This window comes from Mandrillus leucophaeus, unplaced genomic scaffold, assembly GCF_000951045.1.
Source record: "Mandrillus leucophaeus isolate KB7577 unplaced genomic scaffold, Mleu.le_1.0 Scaffold228, whole genome shotgun sequence".
Classification (NCBI taxonomy): domain Eukaryota; kingdom Metazoa; phylum Chordata; class Mammalia; order Primates; family Cercopithecidae; genus Mandrillus; species Mandrillus leucophaeus.
The window spans coordinates 2,851,284-2,863,891 of NW_012102343.1; the positions used below are offsets into that span (position 1 = coordinate 2,851,284).

The following is a 12,608-nucleotide window of genomic DNA, read 5'->3' on the forward strand; positions in this document are numbered from 1 at the left end:
CTTGTTTAGTATTTCATTGCTATAAACAAATAAATAATTGGACCATAATCTTAAAATAACATTTTATTGATGTATCGTTTTAATACAGCCCAGATGACAGGTGCAGTGGATGGGAGGGTTTGTGGTCTTTGTACCATCTAATAGATTTATGGATTTCAGGAATACCACTCTGGAAATAGTTAACTTGGTGGTTTTCAACCCTGGCTGCAAGTTGGAATCACTTAAGAAGCTTTAAGAAAATATATCCATGCTGGGCCCTACTTCCAGAGATTCTGATTTAATTGGTCTGGAATGAGACCTAGACATTGGCATTATTTTAAAGCTCCCTAGGTGATTAATGTGCAGCCAGGGTTAAGAACTGTTGTCCTAAATGCATATGGGTTTTTGACTGGTGCTTTGTAATTTGCTTAATAGGGGCTCCCATTTCATAATTGGCACGAACTCTGTGCTTTGGTATGGTATGCACCATTCCTTATGGGAGGTAGACCCCTGGACTTCTTTTAGTTTTGGAGAACCTACTGCAGGTAAAGAAGAGTGTTAGTATCTGCACAGTGCCCAGCACATAGTTCTTAATAAATGCAGGGGCAGAGTTTTGTCAGGTGGCTGTATGGATAGTTGGATTGTTGGCTGGCCGTGTGGGTGAAATCCATAAACCAACTGTTTTGGTTTGGTTGTTTTGGTTGCTAGTATTGGGATTTGCTGTTAAAGGTGTAATACTTGGTAGTGGTGTTAAGAATTGCTGCTGCTCAAACAGCAGATGGTGTGATTGGCGTTCTGGTAGAGGCAGTGGTATTGTTAAGGGCACAGTCACAAACTTGTAATAAGGAGACTAGTGCTGCAAGCAGTTTTTCCCAAAATGAGAGATTTGTTGATTGTGAAGGATAGTTTTTCTTACTGTTATTACCAAAGAAAATGATAAGTAGGATTTATCAATTGCTACATACAGGTCAGTTGCATCTGTGTGATGCATACGTCACCAGTTGCAGTTTTTGAGTGCAAAAACTTTTCATGGCAGTGTTTTAGTTTTCTCCAACTCAAAGGAAAGGTCAACTTGTAGTGACCTTTCCTTTATTTTGGAAGATAATTTGGTCATGCATTACCATTTTAATTTATTCTTTCTTTAAGCTCTGAAATAGCAAAGTACTGATATCTTCTTTTCATATAGGTCAGCTTTCTTTGTAAATAAACTATTTTTTCTTTGGGAAATCTTATTTTTAGTTGCAGTAAGGATGGCAGATATCAGCCTGGTATGCAAATATTATACATGTTTCTTAATGAATGGATGAAAAGTTTCATAGCTTCTACTTTCTTCATAGACCATTGGCATAGGTGGTAGGAGATTAAGAGTGTGGATATTAGTGTCAGGCAGACCTGGGTGAGAATCCTGGCTTCACCCAGGCAAATGACTTAATCTTCCCATACCTCAATTTCTACATCTTTAAAATGGAAATATCAATACTTTTTAAATTGGTTGAGTGGGGATCAAAATGAAATAATATATGTAAATATTTAGCATCCTGGTAAATTTTTGTTATGTAGTTACTGCCCTACCCCGTCCTTAGGATAACTGCAATTTTAAAAACTTTGAGTTGGCTTCCAGAGTCATTTGCTAATTAGATGCAATACAGATTCTTGAGGTGCTTAAATGGCCTCAAATGGTCTATAAGAGGAGGCATTTGGACAGAGTTGGGGTTAAAAAAAAAAGAGAGACAGAGAGACCTTCCTGCCCATTAGAGAGTTGAAATAGGATAGGCTCAGCTCATTTGTAATTCATTTTATGTGTTCCCAAACGTTATGATCTACATATCAGAGTTGTGTGCCCAGCTGGCTGTGCCACTTGACAAGGAGTTTCAAAGAGTAAGAAGAAGACTCACTTCATGCTATTAATTTTGACCTTTGGAGCCATAATAAACAGCCTGAGGTTTTACCTCAGGGCTTGGGGGAAGGAACCTTTTATTAGTCCTGTATCTGTTGATGCTGTGAAGTACAGTGTTGCTTTCTCACCTCTTTAGTGCCTTAGTTTGGGCCATGTGTGAAGCAATGTTTCTGCTGTGGTATCGTCTATAAGGCTGCCCAAGCCTATTGGAACTCCCATTGTATAGTACACAGTTCTTGAATCTTTTGTCCTCTATTGGAGGGTCTCATTGACAGTGGCTGTCAGCTGGCTGGCATCTTACTGCCTAAGTGGAATGATGAAAGCATTTTCTCTGTCTCTCTGTTTTTCCATTGTAACATACCCATCTTTCCAACTGATGTGAAATGATTCGACTCTTATGGGTGGCATGAAACAGCTTCATGATATGCCTACTTTAGCCCCGCTAAGGGAATTAGATTAGGGAGAATTTTCAGGTGCCGGTGAGCAGTTTGTCACAGACTACTGAGGGTTAGATTTAAGTGAAAACTATTAGTGGAATTGCTAGGATCGCTTCCTGTTAGATAAGCCTCCTCTGTTTCCTATGATAATTGTAAAGTGGTTTGTTTTTTTTTTTTTTCCTTCCTAGCTGCTCCTAGTGCCATAGGCCTAGATCTTTTCCCAGGTGCAAGTCTGTGAAAATATTTCCCGTTCTGACTGCTTAATAAATGTCAGTAAACCCTAAAGGTAAAATCGCATGTGAGAAAGGAGTCGCACATTTAATCTAGGGATTAAATCCCTAGATTTAATCCTCCTTTTTCTCCTTTTACCCTAGCACTTACTTGTTCTCTGATTACAACTCAGTGTCTCGGAGTATTAATTCTTTCTTTAGAAATTGGCCTGCCTACTATGTTGTGAGCTCCTGGGGACAGGACTTCAGCTCAGTCATCTTTTATCTCCCTCTGCACATCCAGCATAGTATGTTACATTGGGTAGGCCTCCATAAATTTTTGTTAAAAATAATTGAGGTGAACAGATTAGTAATTAAGGAGAATAATTGGAATATATGATATATATGACCTTTGGTCCCTAGAAACATCAAATTTTTTCCTGGTGTTACTTGTTTGTGTTAAAGAAAAAGTATAGAAAACAAATACCCTTTTTACATTGAAATTTATTAACTTTCTAATTTTTAATTTTTGTGGGTACATAGTAGGTGTATATACTTATGGGGTACAAGAGACGGTTTGATATAGGCATGTAATGCATGATAATTACATCATGGAGAATGGGATATCCATCCCCTCAAGCATTTATCCTTTGTGTTACAAACAAACCAATTTTACTCTTTTATTTTAAAACGTACAGTTAGATTATTCTTGACTATAGCCACCCTGTTGTGCTATCAAATAGTAGATCTTATTCATTCTTTCAATTTTTTTTGTACATGTTAACCATCCGCATTCCCCACCACCCTCGTTACCCTTCCCAGCCTCTGGTAACCATCCTTCTACTCTCTATCTCCATTAGTTCAATTGTTTTGATTTTTAGATCCCACAAATAAGTGAGAACATGTAATTTTTAACTTTCTGTGCCTGGTCTATTTTACTTATTATAATTATCTCCATTTTCATCCATGTTGTTGCAAATAACAGGATCTCATTCTTTTTTATGGCTGAATAGTGCTGCATTGTGTATATGCACCACATTTTCTTTATCCATTCATCAGTTGATGGACACTTAGGTTGCTTCCAAATATTGGCTATTGTGAAGAGGGCTGCAGCAAACTTGTGGGTACAGATATCTCTTTGATATACTGATTTCCTTTCTTTTGAGTATTTACCCAGTAATGGGATTGCTGGATCATAAAATAGAGTCAAAAAAGACTCTATTTTTAGTTTTTTTGAGGAACCTCCAAACTGTTCTCCATAGTGGTTGTACTAATTTACATTCCCACCAACAGTGTACGAAGGTTACCTTTTCACCACATCCTCACCAGCATTATTAGTTGTATTTTGGATGTAAGCCAATTGAACTGGGGTGAGATGATATCTCATTGTAGTAGTTTTGATTTGCATTTCTCTGATGATCAGTGATATTGAGCACCTTTTCATATGCCTGTTTGCCACTTGTATGTCTTTTGAGAAATATCTGTTCAAATCTTTTGCTCATTTTTTGATTGGATTATTAGATTTTTTTTCTATAGAGTTGTTTGAGCTGCTTATATATTCTCATTATTAACACTTTGTCAGATGGGTAGTTTGCAGGTATTTTCTCCCATTCTGTGGGTTGTCTATTCACTTTGTTGATTGTTTCCTTTGCTGTGCAGAAGATTTTTAACTCAATGTGATCCCATTTGTCCATTTTTGCCTTGGTTGCTGTGATTGTGGGATATTACTAAAAAATTTTTGCCCATACCAATGTCCTGGAGATTTTCCCCAGTGTTTTCTTATAGTAGTTTCATAGTTTGAGATTTCAGATTTAAGTCTTTAATCTACTTGATTTGATTTTGTATATGCTGAGAGATAGGGGATCTAGTTTCATTCTTCTGCATATGGATATCCAGTTTTCCCTGCACCATTTATTGAAGAGACTGTCTTTTCCCCAGTGTATGTTCTTGGCACCTTTGTTGAAAATGAGTTCACTCTGCATGTGTGGATTTGTTTCTGGGTTCTCTGTTCTGTTCCATTGGTCTGTGTGTCTGTTTCTATGCCAGTACAATGCTATTTCAGTTACTATAGCTCTGTAGTATAATTTGAAGCTAGGTAATGTGGTTCCTTCAGTTTTGTTCTTTTTGTTTAGGATAGCTTTGGCTCTTCTGGGTCTCTTGTGGTTCCATATAAATTTTAGGATTCCTTTTTCTGTTTCTGTGAAGAATGTCATTGGTATTTTGATAGGAATTGCATTGAATCTGTAGATTGGTTTGGGTAGTATGGACATTTTAATAGTATTGATTCTCTCAATCCATGAACATGGAGTATCTTTCCATTTTTTTGGTGTCTTTAATTTTTTTATCCATGTTTTATATGTTCATTATAGAGATCTTTTACTTCTTTAAGTTAATTCCTAGGTATTTAATTTTATTTGTGGCTACTATAAATGGGGTTAATTTTTAAATTTCTTTTTCAGATTGTTCACTCTTGGCGTATAGAAATGCTACTGTTTTTTTGTGTTGATTTTGTATCTTGCAACTTTACTGAACTTGTTTATCACTACTAATAGTTTTGTGGTACAGTCTTTAGGTTTTTCCAAATATAAATTCGTATCATCTACAAACAAGGATACTTTGACTTCTTCCTTTTCAGTTTGGATGCCCTTTAGTTCTTTCTCTTGTCTGATTACTCTAGCTAGGACTTTCAGTCCTAAATTGAGTAACAGTGGTGAAGGCGGGCATCCTTACCATGTTCCTAATCTTAGAAGAGAGGCTTTCAGTTTTTCCCCATTCAATATGATACTAGCTGTGGGCCTGTCATGTATGACTTTTATTATGTTGAGGTATGTTCCTTCTATACCCAGTTTTTTGAGGATTTTTATTCTCTATAAAAAAATGAACTTTTCATTAACTTTAAAAATGAGTGATTTTTGAAGGTGAACTATTCCTTAAACTAGCTTGCCATTGGCAGACAGACTGTTTTCTCTCCATAGGAGTGACTCTAAACATCTTTGTTCCAAATCTAAAGCAGTCACTTCAGTTATTTTTTTGCCAACATTGGTTCTATTAAACATGCATGTATTTCTCAAAGTATTTTTTTTCCCCTAAAAGTACATTCCTGCCCCAAGGACATAGTGATCTGCCCAGTTTCCTAAGTAACACTGCAGTTTTAACAACTCACCTGATCTTTCAGTTACCTGCAGTAAAAAAGAAAACAGAAATGTTGTGTTTATGCTTGGATAGAAAGAATCCTCTTTCCATTAATTGTTAATCTTCAGCATTCACCTTCACACCATAAGAATTTAGTGACTTTTTCTGGGATAAGAATTTTTTTAAAAAGAGTGTACTTTTTGCTTTTAGTGCTCTTTCTTCCAACTCTGCCCTGGCAAATGCCACCACAGTGGGGAAACTATCACACTCTTAGGGGAAGTACTGATCCCACACTTACACTGTGAAAGAAGCATATGCCCCAGGTTTTACTGGCCTGAGTGAAGCTTGTCCCTGAGGCCCTGATCAGATGAAACAGAAAAGGCATAGCCTGTCTTTTCTCTAATTGTGTATATACTGGGGAATAGTATTTTTATCTAAGTGTATATTAATTTAATCATTCTATTATTCTTTAGGTTGAATAGTTAGATCTGCATTATTGACTAGGTTGACTCTGGGAATTTGGTAGATTTTTCAACTCAGTAATTTTCAAAGTAGGTAGGTGCTTATCAGAATTACCCAGGGAAAAATTTAAAAATAGGTATGTTACTGATTCTCCTCCCACTCCTGCCCAGCCTACTAAATTAGGATCTTGATAGGGCCATGTGTATTTAGTAAAAGCTCCTTATATAATTCTGATAACCATTTGCCACTCCAGTTGAGAATTAAGTTTTAACTTGGTGGAGATTTTAACTTAATACTTAGCCTTTTATACACTATGCCTAATTGAAAGATCACTTCCCCTAACATATTACATGATTTGCAACCCAAGAACAACCATATACTACTCTTGAAAAATAGTTTTGAAATATCTCGTTAGTCTTTTACCCTTTCTACTTGCCGGAAGGGTCTCTGTGTTGGTGAGAAAGAGAAGCTTAGACTCTTTTTATCCTTTTTGTTACCGCGTTTGTGCTTTTGTCCCTCTTTTAGTTTCCATTTTGAGAGTAAACAGTGATGCTTTCATAGTAAAATAACACACATTAAATAAATAACACGTTAAAAAGAAAAGGAGCCAAGTGGTTGTTAAGTACCCCTAAATGAAAATGGGGTTGGAGAGGTGGTCAACCTCTTTATTTTTCCTTCCCTTCTTTAATTTTTTATGTCTGCAACCCTTGATGATCTGGAATTCTTTGGGGATAAACAAAAAACTGGAACTACCTCTTCGATAGGAAGCCGAAGCTGTAGCAGTTGCCTTACCCACATGCTAAGGTTCCCCAAAATAATACAGGCAGCCCTGCCAGCCCTACACGTGGTAGTTACACGTGGTAGTATTCTTTACTCCTGAGCAGGGCTGTGCTAATATTCTGGACGTGCCATGCTGCATGACAGCTTCTGTTTCCTGCCTCTGAATCCTCTTGCTCTAAGCACCCAGCTTCCTTCTTCTTTTCCCCAGGCTTGTTCTTTTTTTTTAGTTCTTCTTTTTAAATTTTTATTTTATTTTAAAAAACTGACACATAATGATTGTACATATTTATGGGGTATACAGTGGCATTTCAATACATACAATATGTAGTGATTAAATCAGGGTCATTAGCATATATATCTGCTCAAAACATTTATCATTTCTTTTTGTTAGAAGCATTCAATATCCTCCTAGCTATTTGAAACTGTGTAATATATAATTGTTAACTATAGTCACCCTACAGTACTGTAGAATGCTAGAATTTATTCCTCCTATCTAGCTCTAAGTTTATATCTTTTAATAAATCCTTTTCTATCCCTCCCTTCCCATACCCCAGCCGGAGGTATTCTCTGTTCTACTTTTTACTTCTATGAGATCAACTTTTTTAAGCTTCCACTTATGAGTGAGAACTGATGGTGTTTAACTTTCTGTTCCTGGCTTGTTTTCACTTAACCTAATGTCCTCTGGTTCCATCCATGTGGCTGTGAATGACAGGATTTACTCTTTTTTTTTTTTTTCAATGCCTGAATAGTATTCCATTGTGTAGCAGGCTTGTTCTGGGTCCTCTTCCTCCTTTGTCCTCTAGGGTTCTTTCCAAGTGGATGGGGCTTTCACATAGAAAAATAGATTTTCCCAAGCTGTAAACTCTAGCAGTACTAATGTTCGCTTAAAATCAAGACAGAAGCAAAATGTCTTACTGTCCTATTATAACAGTTTGATCGTTTCTCTTCTTCCCTCCCCAAATCTTGTCTAGGAAGGGACATAGAGAAAAATGTCCTCGTATACTGACTGCTAAGATATGATGTTATTCTACCTCCTATGAAATAGCTCTCCAACCTCGAAATGTGTCTTAAGAGAAATGTTTTAAGAGAGAAGGATCATTTAAATTGAGTTTTAAAAATGAACGTACCTTCTCTTTATTGATCCCCTTGTTTCTTTGTTATTCATATTCTGTAATCTGAAAAGCTGCACAGCTGCAGGTAGAACTTGACTATAAGATCCATCAAGGCAGAGATTGTCACTTGTTTATCACTATATTCCTAGTGTTTAGTACAGTGCTTGGCAAGAGTAGGTGCTCAGTAAAAATTTAGTGAACAATGAAAGAAGCAACAAAACTGCTTAGTAGAAAGGAAATAGTCCACAAAAGTACATTACTTTTACAATAAAATAATTCACTTAACAAACTTCATTACTTGATTTCTTAGAAAGTCTTCAGTTCTTTCCTGTTGTAACCAGAGGAATTTACAAAATCTGAAGGATTTAGGATATTCAAGACAACAGTTAGAGGTGGGAATGGGGTGGTAGAAGTAGACCATTTACCACAGAGAGAAGTAATATGCTGGAGGCATAACAGTCAAGGGTCAATTAATGTAGAGACAATTGACCTGAAGGCTAAACAATATCGCCTAGAGGAGCAGGGTGGTGGAAGGACCACCTGAGCCATTGAACCCCCAATAACACCCTAAGATGTTGCAGTGTAATAACCTGTGTGCGTAATAATAGGTAAGTAGTACTTATTCGCAGTTTGCTAAAGTAAATAAGCATTTCCATTAAAAGTTGTTAAAAACTTAAACATTGTAGTGCATAAATTTTTTTTTTACTTCCAAAATGACACTATCATTCCTTGAAAGTGTGAGATAAGTAGTACTGACTAGATCCATAAAAGAGTTGATAATATGGGCCTTTTCCCATGTTACTGACATATGTCAAGTATGCAAAATGGTGAAAATGATGGATGGGGGCAAATAAAAGGCAGTATTTGTGTAGCTCAAGTTGATACTCCAAGAATTAATATCTTAATATACTTGTTGAGTACTTATGCTTCTCATTTTGCGTCTGTCTCATGAAACTCAGCATATTATAAACTGTGATCTTGAAGAAGCAATGTTTTTAATTAACTTTTTATTGAAGGATAAACATACAGGGAAGAGTACAAAGAAATATACACTCAATGAACAGTCACAAAGTTACAGTCAAGTAACAAGCATCCAGATGAAGAAAAAGAGCATTATCAGAAGAACCCCAGAAGCTCCCTGTGCCTCTTTCTCTGCCTGTCTTCCCCCTCGCCACTGCTGTAGAGCGCCACCATCCTGATGTCTAACAGTAACATGGTTTAGCTTGAAGCAATGGTGTCAACATTTTTTCTGAAAAGCTTTGGAGGTTCCTTTAATGAGCTTCAGATAAAGAGGAAAAAAGCATGACTATACATGACTATGTTAGCCTTTGTTTGACTTTGTTTCTCCTTCTGAATCATGCCTGAGGATAAGGATGATTGAATAAGATCAGAGTGCTTGGATAGTCTCAGTTTGGGTCTGTACTCAAGTCCCATGTTTGTGGAAAAGATGGATGCTGTATGTGTTCCACATTTCTGTTTTGAGGAGAAACACAATTTTGTCATGTCAACTTTATTTTCTGCTTGTATCTGGACTTCAAAGGGAATTACCAGCACTCCATTCAGACTGAAGTCCTGTCTACCTTTGATGTTGTCCTCTATGTTAATTTGTTATTAAATCAGCATGCTCCCTAGACTTATTCCCAGGATTTTTGCAAGGCAAGGTATGAAAAAGGAAGTGTTTTCTCTGCTTTACACATTTATAATTAGCTATTTAGAATTAACTATTTGGGCTTTCAGAATTAATTATTCATGAGGTATTTGACTTAATTTTCTGTACAGGACAGAGTGATCAATAAAAGGTGCTTTGGATGGAATTTTCCAAACCACTGGCTTTGTATTATAAATCTCAGCCTGTAACATTCTTCACATTCCTAGTTTGTTAGGATTTTAATCAAATTCTTATGTTTTCCTATTTATAAATTGAATTGACTCTTAAGCTTTTGCTATTTAGAGAATTGAAAGTGTGTGTGTGTGTGCGTGTGTGCATGCGCGCACATGCATGCATGCACCCCTTTCAACTGTGCAAGTTATTTTGGGGGCTTTCTGAGTCAAAAAATTTGTCAGCTCACCAGCTGTCTTGTTGCCTTGCTAACCAGGTTTTCTTAGGTTTGTCTGAGGTTCCAGTTTTAAAACTACTAAGGGTCTTGATCCTCAGCTGGGACTACTGATTAGGAGTTTATCTGGTATAATTTTATATGTTATTTACTTTGGCTAGTTTTTTTAAATTGTAAAATGTACATAATATAAAATTTACTATTTTAACCACTTTTAAGTGTTCATTCAGTTGGCCATTTGATTTTTATAACTTTTATTCATTCATAGCAGTTTTAATCAACAGCTGATGAGGATCGCCTGTGTGCCTTGAGCCAAGGTTGGTAGATCATTGGAAAATTATCAAAGAAGTGTAAATAAAGTTTGTTCTCAAGATCCCTGTTCTTAATCTCAAAGAGATTAAGCCTTCTTGTTTCATCAGAGAAGCAAGATATATGCACACCAGTTAAACATTGCTTCATGGTAGATGAGGCCCCAAATGTTCAAGGGAACACTTTGTGTAAAGATGAGACTCATTTTGGTCTTTAATCAGGGGCAGGATCTGTCTAGTTTGAGAGGGACAAAATCTTTACATACATAAAGATTTTTTTTAGTGCTTTCCACATGGCCAGGCCCTGAGCTGAATACTTTGTAACATACATAAAGATTTTTATTTTACTTCTTAATTTGCATACAGTACAATACATTCTTGGGGGAACAGTGGTGAACTAAAATAGCATACCAGCTAGTTCAGTGTTAAGCCCATTGTCTTTCACAGAATCATTTGCTTTTAAAATAAGCTGAATATTCAGATGAAGGAACATATTGTCACATAATTAATATTTTTATTTTCTTTTTTTGCCTGTAAAATAAAAAACATAATTAGTATTTTTAAAAGTCACAGAAGCCAAACTTACTTAACTTGTGATGTAGACAGTATTAAAAATTCAGATTTACATGGCAGGAGGTTAAACTTCCTATTAAAATTCTGTGCAAATATCTGTGTTCTTGCAGCATTAAACTTTTCAATATATTACCTCTTGGGAGTAAGTATTTCATTAGTGAGTTTAGAACAATTGTGGTTATAGTTTTTATGAAAAATAATTGTATAAAAATAAGCATGTAATGCAACACATATTTATTGAAATTAATCTTGAATGCCTCCTACACTGAAATCAGGTAAAAAGTTTAGAATGGGTGTGTATTGTGGATAAAGAGTGAGTTATTATTAATTCTGAATAATGTTGTCCCAATGCTTAATGGCAAAAGACGGTGCCCATTTTATTTATGTCTGTAATGGGTTAAGGATTTAAACTGGGCTACATGTAATGTCTTACAATAAGAATTAAAAAGTTCAAACCTTTTTCCTCTTCTTACATCTGCAGACAGGCAAATGTACATTGGGGACCACCATGTTCACGTGACATCAAGAGGAAGCGGAAACCAGTGGCCACAGCATCTTTGTCTAGCCCCAGTGCAGGTGATTACATGCAGTTATCATTCATTGAGCATGTACCGTGTGTCAGGCACTAAATTATGTATTTCGTATACCTTTTCATGTAATGTTTGTGATAGTGTAGATCATTTTTTTCCCACTTTACATGGGAAAACTGAGACTACAAGAAATAATTAGCCTAGTTCTCGCTGACTCTGAAGTCTATGCTTTTTCACTGTTACATGACTATCTAGAGTTTGAAACCCTATATTCCACTATCAGCAATCTCCAGTCATCTGAGCTTTTGTTTTAGCACAGACAGGAAATTAGGTCCATGTTAATGAAAGTCCAGGTGAGGTGGCAGTTCAATCAGCAGTCAGGCAGTCACACGGGGTTATTTACTTTCTTATTTTGCATATAGTACAGTACATTCTCACTGCTTTTATAAGTGGAATGCTAATATTTTATTGGTCATGACATTCCTAATTAAAAACTTTTTTAGGCTAAAACTTTTCAGGTTTTTTTTGTTTTTTTTTTTAAACAAAACTAACACTAATTGGTAGAAGCCAAAATAGTGCTTATCTTTGGTGGGGGGCGGGGCGGGCAGTGACCAAGAGAGGGCACAAGAAAACCTTCTGGGCTGTTGGCAGTGCTCCATATGATGAATTTGGTGGGGTGTATGGCTGCTTACATAGGTAGAATCTGGAGCTGTGCACTTAGGATTGATGTCCTTCACTGTGTGTATGTTATCCTTCAATGAAAAAAAGGGGAGAGTTATGTATTTATTAATATTTCTGTGAGAAAACTGGATATTGAATATGTCATTGAATATTTTATTTTCTTTAGAAAATGCTACCTATTATATAGATCAGAGCAGTTGATAGCTGAATAGAGAGTAAACCTCAGACAGATGGGGAGGGAGCCCTATCCTCTACCTTGACTTAGTAAGTTTTGGTGAACTGTGAAATTGTCCTCTTTGAGCTTCTGTTTGTGATGTCTGCTTTATGGTGGTTCATACTGGACAGTCTTCATCATAGGTCTGATGATTATAGTACCTTTTTTTTTTTTTTTTTTTTTTTTTTTTTGAGACAGAGTCACACCCTGAGCTGAACACTTTGTAAACATTATTTCACC

General features: G+C 36.2%; 1 protein-coding gene across 1 annotated transcript in view; it reads left to right on the forward strand.

Annotated features, from left to right (window-relative positions):
* Positions 1–12,608, forward strand: part of GPATCH2L (G patch domain containing 2-like) — a 56,131-nt gene that overhangs the window by 32,975 nt on the left and 10,548 nt on the right. Inside the window, exon 9 of the mRNA XM_011981574.1 lies at positions 11,425–11,519. Coding sequence (XP_011836964.1) covers positions 11,425–11,519 — 95 coding nt within the window. The remainder of the gene's footprint in view (positions 1–11,424; positions 11,520–12,608) is intronic.